Raw genomic sequence first — 22,287 nt, forward strand, 5'->3', positions numbered from 1 at the left:
TCAAAGTTACCATTAAAACCCCCAAGGGGAGAAATGTAAAGGAGCAGAGGAACATACACGGTAGTGGTTTGGAGTTTATCTACCCCTACAGTGCGAGAACTGCTGACTACCAAGTTTTCAGATGGTCTCTGGCACGAGCAGGTTAACAAATGGCAGACCTGCTTGTGGAGGCTTGAAATTTAATGCGCCTTTTCATCCTCTGTCTGTTGAACCAGCTCTCTAGAGCTAGGCTCAAGGTATAAGTGGTTAATCTAAGACCTGGTGAATTAGACAAAAATAAATAAATATACAAACAAACAAACCTAAACTCACCCAGAAACTTATTTTATTCTTTCCTAAATCCTGGCATCCCCAGCCTGTATCAGTAAGTTAGCTGCCTTAATCTTTTCCCTGAGTACGGAATTGTCTGGAGATAATCATTTCCCTTAGCATAAATTTTAAAAATGCATATAGAAAGAGAGCATCACAGAAGGCAAAAGCAATATTACAAAAGTAATAAGGGCATGGAGCGGGCTCACGATTATTTTGTAAGCTAACCATGGAATGGGAATTTATTTTCATATAACTATACATTTTGAAGAGAGGGAATACCATATATATCACATATATTTGGTATATATTTTACATTTATGTGGTAAATATATCAGACGTACATGGTATGTATATTACATATGTGGGTATATGTATTATATACATACGGTAGTCGGTCAGGAACACAGAGGCCTAGCTCCAGGCCAGGATCTTTTTCTGTTTTCGTTGTGACATAAGTTTATACAATGAAATGTGGAGTACCATGTACTTTAAAACTAGTGATTGGAACTATGTGTTGATGCTTTGGTGGAAATATTTACTGTTTTATATAAGAATATATTGAATTCTGTATTTCCAAGTGGTGATGCATGTTAAAATAGGAACACTTTCAAAAAATCATTAGATGAGTTAATAGAAAATAGATCCATAAATGAATTACAGAAGATGAGAAAGTTTCAGAATGTCTATTTGATTAGATTGATGTCTCTGAGGGCATTACGGCTCCCACTTAACAGAACTTTGGGTACTGCCAGAGCGGGAACACTGGGTCAGACAGCCAGGGATACTGGCCTCATATGCAATTTACATTCCTATATTCTAAAATGTTAATTTCCCAGGAGATATATTAAAACTCATTCTTGAGTAGAAATAATATGCCTCATGTTTGGGTAGCTCCTTTTTATTTTAGGCTTTTTTATTTTATAGGTGTCCATGGCAGTTTAAAATAGGAAATGTTATAAAAATATGAAAACATTTGTGCCAATAACTTTGCTTGGTATTAACCAGATAATTGAGTTGTTTTTTTGGTTCCCTGCCTTTCCCAAACCTCAAGCAGGTTCTCTTCTAACCTTGCTTAATATTGTTCACGGAAGATTGTTTTAAAAAACAGAAAGCCTGTTTCGACCCTTAGCTGTGTCATTTTATGGAAGGTAATATAATTGCTCTGTGCTTGGTTTTCCTTATCTAAAAATGAGGTGATTGGGCTGTATGATCTCCAAAATCACTCAAAATGTTTATTCTATGTGTATGCACTTTTTATTTCCTAGTGTCTTTTTTTTTTAAGGTTTTATTTATTTATTTGTCAGAGAGAGAGAGATAGAGAGAAGCAGGCTCCCTGCTGAGCAAGGAGCCCAATGCAGGACTTGATCCCAGGACCCTAGGATCATGACCTGAGCTGAAGGCAGCGGCCTAACCAACTGAGCCACCCAGGTGTCCCTATTTCCTAGCGTCGTAAGACTACATAAAGTATTAGTCCTATACCTTGAGAATATTATTTGAATATCTTTTCATTCGGGGGTTTTATTTTATTTTAATTAATTAATTAAATTTTAAAAGGTTTTATTTGTCCAAGAGAAAGAGGGAGGGAGAGAGAGCACAAGCAGGGGGCATGGCAGAGACAGAGGAAGAAGTAGGCTCCCCGCTGAGCAAGGAGCCTGGTACAGGACTGATCCCAGGGCCCTGGGATCATGACCTGAACTGAAGGCAGATGCTTAACCAGCTGGCCTCCCAGGCATCCCCATTCAGGTGTTTTAAACCATAAATTATATGTTTGCTTAAAAAGAAATCTCTCGAGGTGCCTGGGTGGCTCAGTGGGTTGGGGCCTCTGCCTTTGGCTTGGGTTGTGATCCCAGGGTGCTGGGATCGAGCCCCGCGTCAGGCTCTCTGCTTAGTGGGGAGCCTGCCTCCCTTCCTCTCTCTCTGCCTGCTCTCTGCCTGCTTGTGATCTCTGTCAAATAAATTTAAAAAAAAAGAGAGAGAGAAAGAAAGAAAGAAAAGAAATCTCTCATACCAGATTTCTAAGTTACTGAAAGTAGAATTTTACATATTTCTTGTTGTAAGGAAAATCATTTAAAGAGAACAGAGAAACATCATGTTTTAGTAATTTGTTAAGTACCTACTGATGGTTTTTCAGGCTATGAAAAATTACAGAAATTTGAAATTTTGGGGGGTGTCCTTTTTTTAATCTAGAGAAATCTTGTACAAAACCATCACCATCAAAGAAACGCTGTTCTGACACCACCGAAGTAGAAGTTTCTAACTTGGAAAATGAAAAACCAGTTGAGTCCGCTTCTGCAAAACCCTGTCCTCCAAGTCCTCCGGCTCCCCAGGTGCAGCCGCAAGCACCTGCTCCTGTCAGCGCTGCAGAGGCAGCCCCGGTCCCAGTGCCCAGCGTGAGGAGGGGGCTCAACTCAAGATTGGAAGCAACTGCAGGGTCCTCAGTGAAAACACGAATGCAAAAGCTGGCAGAGCAGCGGCGCCATTGGGATAATAATGATCTGACAGGTATGAATGATACAGATGGCCTGGTCCTTCAAATCTGTTTCAATAAGATTCAACTTGGTCGGATGCAAATTTGAGGTATCACTTAACACAGGAAAGATCACTGCTTCTGTTTTATCTATCTCCTCAGTATCCATCACTTACAAGTAGTTTGTATATCAATGGGATATTTATCAGTTGATTGTGTTCTCATTGAAGGAGATGCTGCTGAGGTTCTTAGAGCAGCTCACAGAAGCTTGGTCTCATAACAGAATTATATTTACAATAAGTCACAATAGAGAACAAACTATACCCTCGTCATTATTAGCATTGCTGACCTTTACCTCTGTATGCAAGAAATCCTATTTTGTGGATTAACTAATTAAATAAATTTGAGTGGTTAAGGTATGTAATGCTATTTAATAGAGGGGAGAGAAAACGTAAACATTTACTGAGCACCTATGACACATGTTTGTCAGGGTGCTAGGAACCCATGAAGTGACCTAATCCTTGTCTCTGTGTTCTCATACTCAGATGGAGAGTCTAAGAGCAAATCAGCAGGGTTATGTGTTCTGTGATCAATTTTGTCTCCTATCTCATTACCAAAAAAGCCTTGAGATGACTCACAAAAAGAACTATATTACAAAACAAAAATAAGGAAATTCTTGGGTGAAGAGAAGGAAGAACAAAGAAGGGGAGGGTAAAATACAGGCATTCAGGTCCTCCTCACTTGCCAGAGTTATAAACTTGCTAGCAGCCAAGGCAAGAAGGTGATACACCATCAGTTATTTCACTACTATTTATAAGATAAAAGCAGAACCAAGGCTGGAACTAAGACCTAAGAGAACTTTCCTCCCTGGGTCCTCAAAGATGAATTTGTAGAAGGTAGTTCGTGTGTGAGGTTACTCAAGGTAGGCAGATGGCCTGGCTCCAAGCTCAGTTGGTGAACACAGTTCCAAAGAGAGCCAGAATTGTATAGTGACAGCTGGGCCTTACCCAAGGAAGTGTTCCTAAGCTTTGGCTCTCAGCCTGACTCCTGTGTAACAGAAATATTTGAACCATTGGATTGTAATCTCAGGAGCGTGCTAGAGCCCTGGGGTGTGCTTATGTTTTTTGTTTTTTTTTTTAAATCTCTGTGTTTTACTCTGGTGCATAGCCAGAATTGAGACCAAGTGATCTGAAGAAATGTATGGACAACATAAATTTTAGGCAGTCTTTCATAAATGTCAATTCTTTGATCTGAAATTTGGTAAGTATTGGACAGCAGAGTGTTTTAAGATTATCCTTTCTGGCAGTGATGGTAATTTCAAGAGCCAGTACTTACTGTGTAAAGTTCTAGGCATTCTAAATATTTTTTGTTCTAATATAGTATAACATTTAATTCTTGTAAAAATCTTGGAACATACATACCACTTTTTTGTTCATGTTATAGAAGAGGAAACTGGGTTCTGAGAGGCTAAGACTCCTTACCAGAATCAGCAGCTAAAATTCCAACCTCAGTTGTTGGATTCTAGGGCTCAACCCTTGCCTGCTGTGACCCACCTAATGTTCTCGGGTATGGATCAGGGTGCAGATATCCCATGCTGTCTCTTACACCTAGTGATTTTGGTAGTGGGCAGGGCTAACCGTGCTTCTTTACGATGCCTGGGGAGGCTAATCAGTAAATGTGCCTAAATATAGGGATGTTTCCTTTCTGTTTGGTAAGAAATCTCTATGGGAAGTAGAAAGAGGGTTTAATGATATAATGCATGGTGAGAAGAACAGCCAAAGCCATAAATATTGTAGGGCAGAAAGCATTGCCGCAGTGACTTTGAACATTTTGAAAACAAATGTTAACAAATGCCTACCTCAGCCTTGAAAGTAAATCTCATTAAGGGATCGTAGCTTGTCTAATTTTAAGCACTGAAACTTGAAAATAAAGTGTTTGTGATGAATGAGTTAGTGTATGCTCTCCAGGACTGTGGGAATAAACCAGTTAGATGAGGGATTATACTAAAATATAACTTAACTGAAGCTTCTTTTCTGATAGAGAATAGTTAGAAGAGCTAGAGGTCTCTTTAGCCCATTCCTAAAATATGACAGGAAAGCTGTCATCTGCTTAGAGGACAGGTCTTATTCTCAGGGACGTGATAGAGGTATGCAAAAGGGTATCGCAGGGATGGTGGTGGTCAGGGAAGCTTTTCTAGGGAAGGCAGACACAACTGACCCAGACACTGAGGGACTACTGGCTTCAGACCGTGGAGAAGGTCTCCTAGGCAGAAGTAACAGGATGCCTAAGCAGTACAGAGGTACGTAAACAGAGCACGGACATAAAGAGTAGATATTTTCTGGTAGAAAAGCAAGAGATAAGTTTGAAGAAAGCAGCAGGGTTTAGAGCCTGTGGAATTTAACCAGGAGGTGATGGTGAGATACTGGGAGAGTTTAAGTAGACAAATGTTGTAGAGAGATCACTCTGGCATCAGAATTGAGAAGGGATTGAATAGGCCAGAGACTGGAGCAGGGGGAGCAGGAAGACCAGTTAGAAGGTTAATGTTATAATCCTGGTGTGGAATGATGAAGGCCAGTGGGAGTGAAGAGGAGAGGTGGGATCTGTAAGATTTAGGAAGGAGGATCTCTGGGCTAGATGTCTGGGTGGTGGTGGAGGAGAAGGGAGAAGGAGAAAGAGGCCACAATGAGGAGGAACATGTTTGGGGTAGTTTCAGCATCACATACGTTATTTGGGGTGCCTGGGGATAGCCAAATGGAGGTGGTTGGTAGGTAGAAGGACCCCATGGAGGATATGGCCCAAGAGCAGAACCAGTAGAGGATGCTGCCACCAATGGAAACACAAGGCCTGCAATGTGTAGTGGCATCTAGTGCCAGCAGCGAAGGCAACTTCAGGGTAGCCGGGGAGGCAGAGGCCAGTTCGGGTGTCTAGTAGTGAGAGAATATTGTTTAGGGCTAGAGGGACAGTAGCTAAAAAGGGGTGTATGTTGGTGAGAGGGTGTTTACTTTTAGCTCGAAGAGAAGACAGAGCTAGAGACAGGAGCATATTTATGTGCAGAGAAGAAGAGAAGATTTAGAGGGGTAGAATTGAGAATTCAGGCAGAAGTATAAGGCTTGGACAGTAGGAGGGATACTTCTTCCATTGACTGAATTTGTGGAGTAGAAAGTGCTGTGGAATTTTGATCTCCCTATATGTGCTTTATGCCTACAGGCCTTCATAAGTTAAGTATTACTATTCGAGATCTATCTCCACATGAATTAACTGTAGGCAACATTTTAGTCTAATTCTGTGCTATCCAATACTGTAGACACTAGCCATATATAGCTTTTAAGATTTAAATTAACTGAAATGAAATGACATTTCTTAGTGGCCCTAGCCACACTCACGAGCCAACGTGGCTAGTGGTTACTGTCCTGGATAGCATGGATCTAGAACATGTCCATCATTGCAGGAAGTTCTATTGTACAGCACTGGTCTCATCCATTTTAAAACAAAACGTGCCTGTGGAATATGTAATCTTAAATTGTGCGATGTTGTAACATCATGAATTAATTCTAAAATTATGACCTAAGTGTACGGTATCTTTGAGCATTCGTAATCCATTAAGAATTAGAAAAAATAGGTGTAAGAAGTTCACCTGTTTTTTTTTCAAATTTGGATGAAGTATCATCTGATTTGAAAAGATATTGTCAAATTTAAGCAGCTTGGTAGTTTCATACAATCAGGAGCTTTTTATTAGTTCCTAAACTTCCTAACTCTTTCTTAAAAGTTCTGAGTGGAGTGATCTTGGTATTACACATATGCATAACTCTTGAACACGGGTTTTAAGTCTCTTTCTGAAAACATTTCCAGATGATATCCCCGAGAGCTCAGTCGTCTCCCCAATGCCATCAGAGGAAAGGGCTGCCTCCCCTCCCAAACCAGCCCTCTCGGATGCCTCGGCAACTCCAGTTGGAAGAAGGGGCCGTCTGGCCAACCTTGCAGCAACTATTTGCTCGTGGGAAGATGATGTAAATTACTCATCTGCAAAGCAACACAGTGCACAAGAACAGCCTGGTACCACTTGTTTATCCAAATTTTCCTCTGCAAGTGGAGCATCTGCTAGGATCAATAGCAGCAGTGTTAAGCAGGAAGCTACATGCTGTTCCCAAAGGGATGGCGAGGCCTCTTTGAATAAAGCTCCATCCTCGAGTGCTGTGGGTGTATCTCTGAATAATGCTGCAATTTCCAGCTCTGTGGTAAGCAATGCAATATTGGCCTTTGGAAATCATTTTTTCCTTATGAGTGATTATGTATGTTATCACATATACGTAGTGTGTTTGTATCTATTTTTAGAAATTGGTGTCATAGAAAGTAAAAATCCTAAATTTGGTAGTTAATTAAAATCCTAAATAAAAATCCTAAATTTGGTAGTTATCTTAGCCTAGCCTAAGATAAATTAGTTGTTGACAAGTAAATTCTACTAATTTCATATAATTCCAAAGTGTATAATAATGGAATGATGGCGCCTCTTAGTCATCAGGGAGAGCACTGAACATTACTCTCCCTGTAGAATGTTTTATGTATGTGTATAAATCTAAGATATGGAATTTCTCTGGAAAGACATGTAATAAACTAGTAGCTCAAGTTGCTTTCAAAAGGCAAATTGCTGAACAGGATTTTTAAGGGTGATTATGATAATGTTACCATATATCCTTTTGAAATGTTTGAAAGTTTTACCTTGCACATGAATTACATCATCAACTTTCAAAAATAATCTTAAAAAAAAGTACATTTCTGAGCATTGGTTTTTAATGTGGAGCCAGGTTTTGGAATTAGATAGACCTGCATTCAATCCTGCCCTGCCACATAATTAAAAGTGTAGCTTTGGACAAGTTACTTAATCTTGCAAAACCTTATTTTCCCATCTGTAAAATGGGAAAGAAGGGGTTACTGGGAGGATTAAATGAGATAATGTGCATAAAACCTTTAGCAAAATGCTTGGCACATAACACTTAATAATATGTTATAGTTAGCCATCAAGTACATGATATTATTGTGTTGAAATAATATTGACTTAATTAAAATACAAAAATATGCAGTGTGGTCTCATACAGTTAAAATTTATAAAGGTGCTAGTGAGATAATCTGAAAGAAATTGTTATTTAAAATAGGGAGTGACCCTACCCCTTATATGAAATTACTCTTCAGTGTATTATACATGCTAAACTACATATTATAATTTTAATAATAGCATTTTCAAAGTTGACTTTTTATCAAACCTTTCAAATTGGTTTGATCTATTAAGGAGAATGTTTTTTTTCGTAAGTTTACATAAAGGCTACTAAGCAAATAGAATTAAACTCATTTTGTTATAAGACTACCTTTCAATATTATGAATATTGTAGTTTACCTTAAGTGTTATCATGTTTCAGAAAGCTGCTTCTTCCCCAGTGAAATCTTCTACTACAGCCATTACTGATGCTAAAAATTGTAAGGGACAAAATCCTGAGCTACTTCAGAAAACTCCTGTAAGTCCCCTGAAAACAGAGGTATCGAAATCAATTGAAAAGTCAACTGTGTCCCAGACAGTTCGGCCCAAAGAAGAATTAAATAGAGAAACTTGTCGGCAGTCTCAATCTAAAGACAAAGCAGCAACATCAGGTTATGTATCTTTTAAAAAAAATCTAGTTAGTGCTGACTCTTTTCAGGGTGTCTGTTCTCAGCATTCTAATTATCCAGTTGTGAATTGCACAGTGTTGGTCTACATGGCAAGCACGGGAATGTATAAAATGAGACTTCTTCAAATTCAGCCTTAATTTATTGAATGAATATTCATTAGTGGGGACTTGCCTATTTACTGGTAAAAGTCTGTAACTTGTTAACAGTTTAAACATGGTTTTTTTTCTAGAATGACCATGGTAGATACTTTCTTCTATGCTTTTTGATGGGGACACAGCATATACACCTGGAAATCACACTGTATGGGCATAATGAAGAAACATTTTTGTAACCAAGAGTGCAGAGCAATGCTTTGCAAACTTCAATATGAAGGCACCCCTAATAGCAAAGGAGAGTGAATGTGTAAATGACTCCACTCCCAATTATATTTGTATGTTTATATATTGTGTGTGAGCATATAAATGTGAAAGTTCAAAATTAACCCCTGAGGTAAAATGATGCTTCTGGAAATCTGTATTCATCTTGTGGGGATTTGTACCTTCTGGGTTACCCTACCCTCACATGCTATTGGTTGAGAAACACAGGACTAAAAAATAAGGTTCAAATATATGGAAATATAGTTAATTTTGAACTATATTCTTTTTTCAATAGAATTGCTTCTGAAAGGACTTTTAATTCCAAATTTTAATTTCTTAAAAATATAATCTCTCTGGATACTGTAGTTCCTCATAAAAGAGAAGTAGACAGAGAAATGAGAGTGGGTATCCATTAGTTATGGCTAGGAAACCAGTAATCAGTTTCCAGATGAGCCGAAGTGAGAAATGACCTGGAGACAATAGCAAAATCCCCACATGGACCAGGACTAGTTACTCTCAATTTTTCAAAGACTTATGGGATCAATAAGAAGGATTTTTTTTTTTAAATTCTTGGCTATTGGCTATGCCCAGTATATGTTATTGGGACCTCAGAGATATTTAATTTTTGTGTTTCTTTGTATTCTTAATGCATTCTAGTTTGAGATATGGTATAAAGTGACACATGGAGTCTTTAAACTATGCCTATAGGTCAAATTGTGCCTTTTACCTTTTTTTCAAATAAAGTTTTATTGAAACACAGCCATGCCCATTTATTTACACGCTGTCTATGGCTGCTTTCATGCTTCAATGCAGAGTTGAGTAGTTACAACAGTGGTCACATGGTTTGCAAAGCCCAAAATATTTACTGTCTGGCCTTCTGTGGGGAAAAATGCTGATTTCGGATAGAGATTAAACCTCTTTCTCTATGGTCTCTATCCCATTTGTTCTACTTTAAATGTACCTCATACTATTTCAAATGAATACTGTTTTAAGACTTTGTAGAATCAAGATATCTCTTGATGAAGTCAATAATCTCTAATTTTTCTTTTGAGAGAGTAAAAGGATTTAATTCCTAGATTTTCTATTGTACTTCCTAAAACCAAGATAAAATAAATCGGGCTATAGAAACAGAAGTAGTTGGGTTATCATGGCTAGGACCTTTTGGTGATAAGGGAATACTGTTAATATACATACAGTCAATTTCCAGTCATTTAGGTTCTGCTTATTTAGTTGAAGGGTTTTCTAATTTCCACTGTCCTCTCACTCTACCTTTTAAAAATTCTTGCTCTTCTTTCTTTAAAGAACTAAATCTAATAAATGAATTTTAAGACATGGAATTAAATAGAATAATATGGTAAATTTCTGTTTTAAAACTGTTTTCATACTGTTTACTTTCCGAATGAGTAGTCTAAGTAGAATCAAAGCATTTTAGAGCCCTACTGGATTTTAGAAACTTTTCAATACAAATTATAATTGCTACTTATTCTAAATAGTCTCCAAAATATGCGTGCTTTCTGTAGGAGGAGCAGGAATTAAGCCTTTTCTGGAACGTTTTGGAGAGCGTTGTCAAGAACACAGCAAACAAAGTCCCATTCGGAGTACACCCCACAGAACCCCCGTTATCACTCCAAATACAAGGGCCATCCAAGAAAGATTATTCCAGCAAAATACATCTTCATCTACTACTCATTTAGCACAACAGCTCAAGCAGGTCTGGCTTACTGATTTTAACATTATTCATTACATGTTCTCGGCGTAGAACCTAGAAATCAAATTGTGAATTTTGGTATCATTCTTTCTGACAGATAAATAGCATCTTGGTTCCCTGTATCGCTTATTTCAAGTTAGAAATATTATTGTCTTGTGTTCCATGCATATTGTGATTTTTTTAATCTCAAACCTGAAGACAAAGTTTAGTAGTATCTGAATATTATTCTTAAACATACTATTTGCTCTTGTATAAAATAGAGCTTTTGGTGGTTTTAGGAACGTGAGAAAGAACTAGCATGTCTTCGTGGCCGATTTGACAAGGGCAATTTATGGAGTGCAGAAAAAGGCGAAACTTCAAGAAGCAAACAACTAGAAACCAAACAGGTAGTGTAAACAAGAAAAATGGGGGTGAACTTGGTATGGAAGTAGTGCCAGGATCTAACTTGTGGTCCTGCATTGTCAAACAGTTCTTTATCCTGTTTCTTTTAACTATGCCATTTTCCATTCATAAACCCCTTCAATGTTCATACCCAGTCTGCTTTTCTCTTGTGATACTCTCCCATTCGGTATTCACTGATGACCTACTTAGAATCAAAATTTTAAAACATGTTCTCACCTTCAATTAATTTCATATTTCTTTTAGTATTCTACTTAGTTGCTAGTTCTAAAATGTTTCTTGGAATCTACTTTTTTCATTAATGATGGTATACTCTCCCCAGATGCCATACTGTTAGACTATCCACAATCCTTCCAGGTCATCGACTATGTCCTAAATTTCTCTTTGTTTCTATATCACTTACTGTCAGATTTCATTAATCAGCTTTCAACAAAGTCCCTACTTGTAAACTACTTTGTGTTTCATTTACATGCCTACTATATACAAAATACTGTATTAGCATATACTTTTAAGCTAAAAATAATAGAATTATATTTAAAGTGGGACCAGTTGAAATAGAAAAATACATTTAACCAGTATTCTCTAAGAAAGACCTATTTAACTGATTTTGGTTTTTATCAGGTCTCTTGCTTAACAAATCGTGTTTCCCAGGGTTCTGACCTAACCCTGTTTTCTTATTTGCCCTGGGACATCTCTTCTTTGTCCTCATGAAATGCTAATGTGCCTGGCTATGTTGTATTCCTCTCTCCAGAACTCCAGGCCTGGTTGGCTGGTAGAGCTCTTTGCACTTCTCACCAGTATATTCTCCATGTAGCTCCTGTCTTCACCTAGGGCTTCATTCTCTACCTCACCATCTAGAACAGTCTGGAGTTCTTCCTTGCCTCCTTCCTCTTATTACTGCATCTTCCCCTAGCATGCACTTGAACACATACACATCCAATGTGTCGTCTGCCGTTTCCTTAATCACTTCCAGAGCTTTGTATTGAAAACCTTGCTTCTAGTCTGGCCACTCTCCTGTCCCACTTAGCCACTGCTGCCAGAGCAATTTTATTTTTTTAAAGATTTTTTATTCATTTATTTGACAGAGAGAGAGAGAGAGAGAGAGATCAAGCAGTGGAGCAGCAGGGAGAGGGAGAGGGAAAAATAGGCTCACCAAGCAGGAAGTCCGATGTGGGGCTCGATCCCCAGACCCTGGGATCACAACCCCAGCCGAAGGCAGGCACTCAATGACTGAGCCACCCAGGCACCCTAAGAAATATTTTTAAAAGGCAGATAACTGTGTATTCCCTTGCTTAAAGTCCTTAGAAAACTCTCCCTAGCTAGCAACAGAAAACTGTCTAAAGTGCTTGGCTTGCCATCTAGAATCATCCGGAATCTGGCTTCTCACTGCTCTTCCACGTGTGTGCGTCAGTCCGGTCATGCAGACTATCTGCAGTTTCTCAGATGCACCCATGTTTTCAGATCTCTTTGTCTTTGCCTTGCTATTTCTCTCTGCAAAGAGTATCTCCATGGTGAGCACCTACTTCATTAGGAGTAGGTCAAACTTCAGTCCCCTCTGGAAACCCTTACCAGGCCCTTTTCCTCAGGGGCCCCTCTTTTCTCACCCTGTCATCCTGTTGTTTACCTCAGCTGGAATGTTTATCTTCTTGTAACTGTTTCACCTTTGCTTTCCACCACTGTCTAGGAGAGCCTTATCCTTATCTGTCTTTATCCGTGTTCTTAGTGCTTGGCTCACAGGACGAGCTCCATAAATTCGTCCTTGAAGGAAGGAATGAATGAGCTAATCCTTCCCATCGGCATACAGCTTATCTGTCATCTTAAAATAAAAACTACTCTCTGGACCCCCTATTCCCTTCCCTTTCTTTACCTCCTTTTCATTCACTCTTCCAAAAGAGTTATGTCTTGCTGCTTACATTTTTTCCTCCCTTCTCCCTGGATCTCTCCACTCAGGCTGTCACCGCTACTTTCTCATCAAATTCACTGGGTCTCTTCAGCAATCAATTTTTAGGCATTTAACTTGACCTATTAGCAGCATTTGGCATTGTTGATTACTGTCTTCTGTTCAAAGCACCTTCTTCACTTGGTTGCCAGTGTATCATATCATGGCTTTTCTGCTTCATCCCTGGAAATAGGGGACAACAGTTCTTAAACTGTTTTGTGCTAAATAATTCCTGCTACACTTGCCGAATTCCTCCCCGGATGGCTGCACATTTGCATGTAAAGAACATCCTGAACACAGTAACAGAGTTTAGGGGTCTGGCTCACTCAGATCTCATCCATGGTACCCACAGAGGGAGCAAAGAGGTGGGAGGAAAAAGTGATTGAGTGTGGTGTTGCCAGAGTCAAAGGGAGGTGATTGAAGTCTGACCTACTCCTAGTGAAGCTGGTGGTCACCACAGAGATACTCTTTGCAGAAAGGACCTTTCAGAAGGAAGGGATGGTTGCTATTGTCAAGTATCTGTTGTCAAATGTGGACTGGACTGAGACCACTGGGTTTTGGAAGAAAGAGCTTGTTTCTTGGCAAGAGCAGTTTTATTGAAGTGGTGAGGGGAGAATTCAGGTGGTGGTGGGTGAGGAGCGGGGCCAGAGGGTGGAGGCAGTCCTCAGAAGTTTAATTCTAAAAGGGAAGGGAGAAAGGAGGTGATGGCTGGAAGGGGATGAGGAAGTAAAGTACAATTTGTGGTTGTGGTTGTGTTTGTTTTGTTCTTTCTGAAGAGACTTAAGTCAATTTTAATGTCAAAAATAAGAGGTTTACAGGGTGCCTGGGTGGCTCAGTCAGTGAAGCATCTCACTCGATTTTAGCTCAGATTGTCACCTTAGAGTCATGGGATCTAGCCCCACGTCGGGCTCCATGCTCAGTATGGAGCCTGCTTGGGATTCTCTCTCTCCCTCTGTCCCTCCCCACTCGCACATGTACATGCACTCTCTCTAAATAAATAAATAACATCTTAAAAAAAAAAGAGGTTTATGATAGAGGAATAAGTGATGCTGATTGATAGGATCGGGTAAACCTTTTAGGAGGTAAGACTGGATTGGATGAACTCCGGAGCACCATGAAGGGAAAGGATTAAGACAGGTTCCGGCTGTGGTAAGAAGGAAGAAGGAAAGCAGTGTTTGGGGGCAAGTGATTTTAGAACTGTGATGACAGAAAACTGGTAGAATTTCTATCTGGTTACCTCTGTTTCGTTCATCCTTAGGGAAGGGAAGGTGACAGGTGTGATACTCTGGAGGATGGGAGAGAGAACTGACCCAGAAAGAGAAGGACTGAGGAGTAGTGTTGAGACTCAAGTGGGGGTATGAGAGCATACAGTCCTAGTCTTCTGGATCTGTCCAAAGAACCTGGATATAAACATGGAGAAGGTGGGTTGTTCCAGGGATGGAGTTTGCTAGACATGAGGAATGGAAGTATAGTTGAGGTGAAGGAGTTGAAGGTATTGGTGAGATTGCGGTTGAACTAAAGGCTCTAACCAGCATGGAGGTGTAAGAAAATAGGTGGGAGTGACAGGAAGAAAAGCTTCAAATGGCCAGAAGTCCCCATGAGGCCAAAGAGTAGGATCTGGTGGGAATTCCTGAGTAAGAGAGCTAGAGAGATTGGAGGGTTTGAGGGAAGAGGCTGACTCCAGGGCACGGCTGAATTGGAGTGGTGGTGGGGGTCTTTGAAGTGGAAGCATTTATGCAGCTGAGGGGCCAGGATGCTGGTGAAAAGGTACTTGTGGCTACACAAACCACCCAGAGGTTGGCACGTCTGGAACTGCAGAAGCGGGGATGGCGTGAGCAGGAGGAGAGAATTACTAAGAGCGTGGAATTACCATTAGGGAGCTGGGAGGGGCTGTCCCTTATGCTGTCAGGGTGTGTATCCCAGAAGATGGTAGGGAAGTTGTGCCTTCCCGGGACAGTCAGGCCTGCAGCGCAACATTCGGTAGTTTACTCTGTGTTCGTGCATCAACAGCTCCTTCTAACTTGAGAGCCAAAATAGTCTGGAACTAGTTGTGGAATGAGAATATGTGAGTTTGTAAATTGGCCCTCCCAGTTATTGGCCGAGTGTGCAAGTCATTTAACTCCTATGTCTCTATTTTTTCTTCAGTAGAATGAAGTAATAGCACCTAACTTGCAGGGTTATTGGGAGGATTGGGGAGGCAATAATGTCAAGTGCTTAGAAAGGTGACTGGTGCATATTAGGCTCTATTAAGCATTAGTTGCTGTTCTTCTTACTCTTGTTTGATTGTTTCTTCTATTGCTTTAATCAAAAGCCCATGATTCAAAAACAACGAATGTTTGTCTCCCACGGCCTTGTCAATGATTAAGAAAGACTCAGATGAGTGATTTTTTTTTTCTTTTTCTTTCCTTTTTTTCCTTCCACATTCTGTTTTTGTTCTTGTTTTCTTTGCCTTTTACCCACTGAGTAAATGTTAAGGGGAATCTTGATGTAGGAACTATCAGTAGATTTTATAGGTTTGAGATGAGATAAGTAGCCTAGGGGAATTGCTTTTCTCTGCATGTGGCTTGCACTTTAATCAGTTTATCTAAAACTACTCCAATACAAATTTTTCTTCTTGCCTCCTAGTGTCTTAAAGTATATCCTGGGAATTACAGAGAATACTGAGCCAGCACCAATGGTTTCTTGTGTTCTAAACACGGCTGGGACCTTTCACATACATTATTTTGTTCTGTGGAAGTTTATATAGAATTATGACCCATGTTTGTTTCACTTGATAACATGCAGAAAGAAAAAAATCTGTAGTGTTGAGAAATAACATCTTCATTTGCTTTTTTAGGAAATTCACTGTCAGAACACCCCCCTCAAAAAACATCCAGCTATTTCAAACACCCCATCGCTTCCAGTAACAGAAAAGGTGACAGAAAATCAGACACCAGGAAAACCTTCCGACACAGAACCTACAGGTCAGCATTTTTTACTTCTGCTCCACTTACAATGTAGCTTTCCGTCTACTATAGTTTTGGAAATTGCATCGGAAAGCAGAAATACTGCTTTAATGTAAAAAGATAGATTAATTTTTTTATTGCTACTCATTCTTTCATTTCTAGCTGTACAATATGCTTCTTCCTTAGTTCTCCTTTCAGACTCAGAATTCATGCTCTTCATGGGAGGATAAATCACTGTACAACTCTTTTTTTTTTTTTCCACAAGAAAGATTCAGTAAGATCTGTTGAATTATGGAGTGTGCATGCTCTTTAATTTATTTTCTTTATAAGTGTTTCTATAAGTTGAATTCTTAAAACTACCGCACAAAGATGTATATGCAAAGAGATGAATGGCAGCACTGTTTGGAATAGTAATAAAGTGTAAATGACCTCAATGTCCATCAGCAGAAAACTGTTTAAATAAATGGTGCTAAATCCATGTCCCCTCATACTATGTAGCTGCTTAAAACAATAAGTGAGCTTTGTATGGAATGACATTTAACATATCTTAGACACTTAAACATTTTTTTGTTTTTTAAATTTATGGTAAAAAACATTACTAAAATTTACCATCTTAACAATTTTTAAGTGCATGGTTCAGTAGTGTTAAGTACATTCACATTGTTGTGGAACAAAGCTCCAGAACTTATTCATCATTAGAACTGAAACTATACACATTAAGCAACAATTCCCCATTTCCTCCTCTCCTCAGCCCCTGGTAACTACCATTCTGCTTTCTATTTCTATGAATTTGACCACTTTAGAAACCTCATATAAGTATAATCCTATAGTATTTATCTTTCTGTAACTAGCTTTAAAAAAAAAAAAGATTTATTTATTTTAGAGATAGAGACCTGGAGTGCAGTGGGGAGGGGTGGAAAGAGAAGGAGAGAGAAACTTTAGCAGACTGCGCTGAGCATGGAGCCCAACACGCGGCTCTATCTCATGACCCTGAGATCACAACCTGAGCCGAAATCAAGAGTTGGACACTTAACTGACTGTGCCACCCAGGCATCCCCGTAACTAGCTTATTTAATTTACCACAGTGTCCTCAAGGTTTATCCATGTCCTAGCATGTGACCAGAATTCCTTCCTTTTTAAGGCTGAATAATACTCCATCATGTATATATACATTTTGTTTAGCCACTGTCTGTCAGTGGACATTTTGGTTGCTTCCATCTCTTGGTTATTGTGAGTAGTGCTGCTAGGGACATAGGTATGCAAATATCTCTTTGAGACCCTGCTTTTAATTCTTGGCATAGACTCAGTAGTAGGGTTGCTATATCATACAGTGGATCTATTTTAAGTATTTTGAAGGAACCATTATACTATTTTCTGTAGCACTCATACCATTTTACCATCTCACCAACACAGCACAAGGGTTCTAGTTTTTCCACATCCTTGCCAACACTTGTTACTTTCTGTTTTTTTTGATAGTAGCCATCCTTAGGGGTGTGAGGTGATAGCTCATTGTGATTTTGATTTCCGTTTCCTTTACAATTAGTGGTGTTGAGCATCTTTTCATATATTTGTTGGCTGTTTCTATACCATCTTTGGAGAAATGTCTGTTTAAGTCCTTTGCCCATTTTCTAATCAGGATATTTTATTTTTCTTGTTGAGTTTTAGGAGTTCTTTATATTAACCAAACATTAACCTCTTATCATATACACAATTTATAATATTGTCCTCCATTCTGTAGGTCGTCTTTGCAACTCTGTTGAATATATGCTTTGATGCACAAAAGTTTTTAAGTTTGATATTGCCCCATTTGTCTGTTTGTACTTTTGTGGCCTGTGCTTTTGATATCACTCCCAAGAAATTAACAAATCCATTGTCGTGAAGCTTTCCCTCCATGTTTTCTTATAGGACCTTTATAGTTTTGAGTCTTATATTTGGGTCTTTAATCCATTATGAGTTAATTTTTGTATATGGTGTCAGATAAGGGTCCAAGTTCATTTTTTGCATGTGAATATCCAGTTTTCCCAGCATCATTTGTTGAAGAGACTTTCCTTCCCCACCAGATCATCTTGGCAGCCTTGTCAAAGATCATTTGACCAAATATGTGAGGTTTTGTTTCATGGCTGTCTATTCTCTCTATTCCATTGGTCTATGGATCTGTGTTTGTGCCAAATGTGTTGATTACTGTAGCCTTGTAATATGTTCTGAAATCTGGAAATGTCAGTCTTACAATTTTGTTCTTTTACAAAATTATTTTGGATGTTCAAGGTCCCTTGAAGCTCCATATGAATTTTAGGATAGACTTTTCTGTTTCTCAAAAAAATGCTGTTGATAAGAATGCATTGACTCTGTAGATTGCTTTGGGTAGTATTGACATCTTGACAATGTTAAGTCTTCCAATCCACGAACATGGGATGTCTTTCCAGCTATTTGTGTCTTATTTAATGTCTTTCAGCAATGTTTTGTAGCTTTCAGCATATAAATCTATCACCTCCTTGGTTAGGTTTATTCCTAAGTATTTCACTTTTTTCCCCCTAAGTATTTTATTCTATGAACAGAGGTAATTTTAATTCTTTTCAAATCTGGATGCTTTTTTTTTTTTTTAAGATTTTATTTATTTATTTGACAGAGAGAGATCACAAGTAGGCAGAGAGGCAGGCAGAGTGAGAGTGGGGAAGCAGGCTCCCTGCCGAGCAGAGAGCCTGATGTGGGGCTTGATCCCAGGACCCTGGGAGCATGACCTGAGCCAAAGGCAGAGGCTTTAACCCACTGAGCCACCCAGGTGCCCCAATCTGGATGCTTTTTATTTCTTCTTCTTGCCTGTTGCTCTTTCTAGGACTTCCAAAGCTGCGCTGAATAGAAGAGGTAAGAGTGGCCATGCTTGCCTTGTTCCTGATCTTAGAGGAAAAACTTTGAGTCTTTCACTACTGAGTATCATGTTAGCTATTTTCCTATGTGGCCTTTATTATGTTGAGGTAGTTTCCTTATATTGCTAATCTCTGAAGTGTTCTTATTGACACTTTTTTTAAAGTGAAAAACAAAATGCAGAACAGAATGCATAATATATTACTTTCTGATAAACAGAAGGATGTTCATATTTGCATACATAGGGGCAAAACTGGAAGAACAAACAGTAACCTTGTAATATTGACATTGCCTTTCTCTTTGGGGAGGAAGAGATAAATGGGAATGTGAAGAGAGGACGGTTGTTTTGGGGGATTCTTTATACATTTCTAGATTTGAAATACATAGTTTTATAATCAGAAAAAAGAATACATAAGATTCTTTCACTGAAAAATTCTAGGTTCTTAACATAAACTAATATGATTTTTCTTACAATTTTTTTTTAGGTTTCACTGAATGTGAAATGACGAAGTCTAGCCCTTTGAAAATCACATTGTTTTTAGAAGAGGATAAGTCTTTAAAAGTAACATCAGAACCAAAGGTCGAGCAGCAGACTGGTTGGTTTTATGCTTTATTTCCTATTAGTATATTGGTAGAAGCACATATTCAAATATATAGTGTCCTGTATTTCAGAATGTCTTCTGATTTTGTAATATTCTCTCTCTCTCTTTCAACTAGGAAATACTCTAGCTCGCACAAAGAGATAGCACTGTTAACAGTTATCTTTAGGTCATAGACCCCTGTGAAAATCTGATTAAGGCTATCACTCACTTTCACAGGGAAAGGAAATGTGTTGTCCTTCCACACTCTTATAGGAATAAGTGGCTCTTGAAGACTATTTGGGATCCCTGCCTTAGGTGATTTCCCTATTATTCACTGCCATGTGAAAGGGAACTCCCCAACAATAGAAAAAGAGTGACTTGAAAGAACATTTTTTGTGAGTCTGAAGCCTTTGGCTGTTATCTTGCCATTTGCATTCTTCCTTAATATTCTTTCTTAAACCCGAAACATTGACTCAACTTTCGATAGTTTCAACCTTTATTATGCTTTACTGTATATTTAGTAAGCGCATGAACATGAGATCTGCTCTGCTCTCCTTTTAATTCTTAAAGATCTGAGTCACAGAATCTACGTACTGAAATCTTTTTCAGAAGTGGTACGTGAAACTGAGATGAGTGTGGATGATGATGATGATATCAATAGTTCAAAAGTAATTAATGACATCTTCAGTGATGTCCTGGTGGAAGGTGAGCTAGATATGGAAAAGAGCGAAGAGGAGATGGACCATGAAGAACAGGAAGACGCACTGAATATCTCCTCGATGTCTTTACTCACTCCATTAGCACAGACAGTTGGTGTGGTAAGTCCAGAGGTAAGGAAAGACAGTATGTTAACAGGCCTGGGATACAAACTGTTAGAATGGGACCCCCTTTTGTTTTAGTTGGTACATGGGGATTTGGCCCTCTGTAGCCAGGGGAATTCTGGAACTGATGTCAGTTCTCTTAAAAGAGAGCTTAAAATACTTTGGTGGTTTCCTGTGACCTTAGATAAAATCCACACCATGACATGGTTTAAAAGGCCAGATGTGTGGGCTCTGCCATTGGCTGTTTCTGGCTCACATTATTCAACCTCTTTACCACAGTTCCCTCACCTGTTAAAGGAGGTTAAAACTAGTTCGGGCTGATGTGAATATTATATCATTAGTATATTAGTATTTAGCACCAGACAGAGAACTAACGTTCATGGACAGCCAACTATTATTATTAGCTATCACCGTAAATTGAATAACTGCAGCTTGGGAAGTTGATGCAATTAGAAATATTTTTTAAGAGAGTTGCAGATGTAGGTTTTAGCTATCTTTTTTTAAATAATATTTTATTTATTTATTTGAGAGAGGGAGAGAGATTACAAGTAGGTAGAGAAATCACAAGTAGGCAGAGAGAGGTGGGGGGAAGCAGGCTCCCTGCTGAGCAGAGAGCCTGATTCAGGGCTCCATCCCAGGACCCTGAGATCATGACCTGAGCCGAAGGTAGAGGCTTAACCCACTGAACCACCCAGGCGCCCCGGTTTTAGCGATCTTTGAACTTTTATTCATTTACTATTTAGGAACTTATTTTAGTTGGGTTTGGTTTTATGATGAATCAGTTGGCTTATTGGATGTTTATTTCCTAATAATAGAGAATTTCTTCATTTCCTCAGAATTATCATTTAGAATTCATGTCATCCATAAAACCTACTAATACCTCGTGTGTTTCACTGCAGAGTTTGGTTTCCTCACCGAGATTGGAATTGAAAGACAGCAGTGTAAGTGATGAAAGTCCAAAGCCAGGAAAATTCCAGAGAACCCGTGTCCCTCGAGCTGAGTCAGGTGATAGCATTGGTTCTGAAGATCGTGATCTTCTTTACAGGTAAGAACGTTTCAGAAGGGATCCAATCACTAAGGGTCATGGTTAGATATAGCAAGTTGTATTATAATGTTATTAATAATTCACCTATAAAACTTTGGAATGACTTTTGTCAGCCTCTCTTTTACCAAATGGCATTTTGTATTCCACCTGTTCAGTAAAAGAGAGTGCTCAACGTGTTGCTGGATTTCTAATAGAGTATACCTTATTTCCTGAAGCATTGATGCATACAGATCTCAAAGATTCAAAGAAACAGAACGTCCTTCAATAAAGCAGGTGATTGTTCGGAAGGAAGACGTTACTTCCAAGTTAGATGAGAAAAAGAATGCCTTTCCTGGACAAGTTAATATCAAACAGAAAATGCAGGTATGTACTTCTGTGGAAAGGAGCTTTGGAATGTTTTTCTGTACAAGACTATATACTCCTTCAGGACAAGGGCCCAGCCTTACTCATCTGTATACCCTGAGTGACTAGGGCATTGTCTGATACAGTAGAGCTCAGTAAATTGCTCTTGAGTTCAGTGTAACTTGAGAAAGGAAGGGCTTCTCTGTTAGAAATGTTGCTTGTTTGATATTGTTTGATATTTCTGAAATATTTAAACGTTTGTCTTAAATATCCTTAAAGTCCAACTATAAGTTGGATGGTAGTGAAGTGGGAAATTTATTTTGCTCTTAGAGGTTCTTGTATGCTAAGGAAGGCATTTTTAGAAGTATAAATATATATAATTTAAATAAAATGAATCAGATAATTTTTAAATCTTTATACTTTGTTGAACGTCCCTCCAATTATAATTTTAATAAGTATGAGTGGAAAGTCTTTTCATGAGAAAGACTGTTTATAGTGTAATTATTACAGCATGTTGAATATTTTTGGTGCATAGTGTAGACACTTGAATGGTGAGACAATAACATTTTGACTTTACTCTCTGGATATTTCGGAAATTATCCAACAGGCTTAGTTAGAACTGAAGTTTCAATAAAGTGAAAATGGTGATTAAAAATGTGTTTTTTCCTCCTTTTGTTGGTTTCCCTAGGAACTCAATAATGAAATAAATTTGCAGCAGACAGTCATCTATCAAGCTAGCCAGGCCCTTAACTGTTGTGTTGATGAAGATCACGGAAAAGGGTCACTAGAAGAAGCTGAAGCGGAAAGACTTCTCCTCATTGCAAGTACGTGTGCTACACTAGAAACAAGACT

General features: G+C 38.8%; 2 protein-coding genes across 3 annotated transcripts in view; one reads left to right on the forward strand and one right to left on the reverse strand.

Moving 5' to 3' along the window:
• The window catches only part of MATCAP2 (microtubule associated tyrosine carboxypeptidase 2), a gene marked incomplete at its 3' end in the record, with an annotated part of 126,820 nt that overhangs the window by 79,930 nt on the left and 24,603 nt on the right, over positions 1 to 22,287 (reverse strand). The window lies entirely within an intron of this gene.
• Positions 1 to 22,287, forward strand: part of ANLN (anillin, actin binding protein) — a 48,171-nt gene that overhangs the window by 6,330 nt on the left and 19,554 nt on the right. For both annotated transcript variants that reach the window (XM_080818433.1, XM_080818432.1), the window contains exons 3-13: positions 2,500 to 2,814; positions 6,629 to 7,014; positions 8,191 to 8,419; positions 10,314 to 10,504; positions 10,780 to 10,887; positions 15,676 to 15,802; positions 19,132 to 19,242; positions 19,837 to 20,057; positions 20,948 to 21,093; positions 21,309 to 21,456; positions 22,124 to 22,259. In XM_080818433.1, coding sequence (XP_080674559.1) covers positions 2,500 to 2,814; positions 6,629 to 7,014; positions 8,191 to 8,419; positions 10,314 to 10,504; positions 10,780 to 10,887; positions 15,676 to 15,802; positions 19,132 to 19,242; positions 19,837 to 20,057; positions 20,948 to 21,093; positions 21,309 to 21,456; positions 22,124 to 22,259 — 2,118 coding nt within the window. The remainder of the gene's footprint in view (positions 1 to 2,499; positions 2,815 to 6,628; positions 7,015 to 8,190; positions 8,420 to 10,313; positions 10,505 to 10,779; positions 10,888 to 15,675; positions 15,803 to 19,131; positions 19,243 to 19,836; positions 20,058 to 20,947; positions 21,094 to 21,308; positions 21,457 to 22,123; positions 22,260 to 22,287) is intronic.

The sequence above is a fragment of the Martes martes genome (genome assembly GCF_963455335.1).
Source record: "Martes martes genome assembly, chromosome: 11".
NCBI classification, from domain to species: domain Eukaryota; kingdom Metazoa; phylum Chordata; class Mammalia; order Carnivora; family Mustelidae; genus Martes; species Martes martes.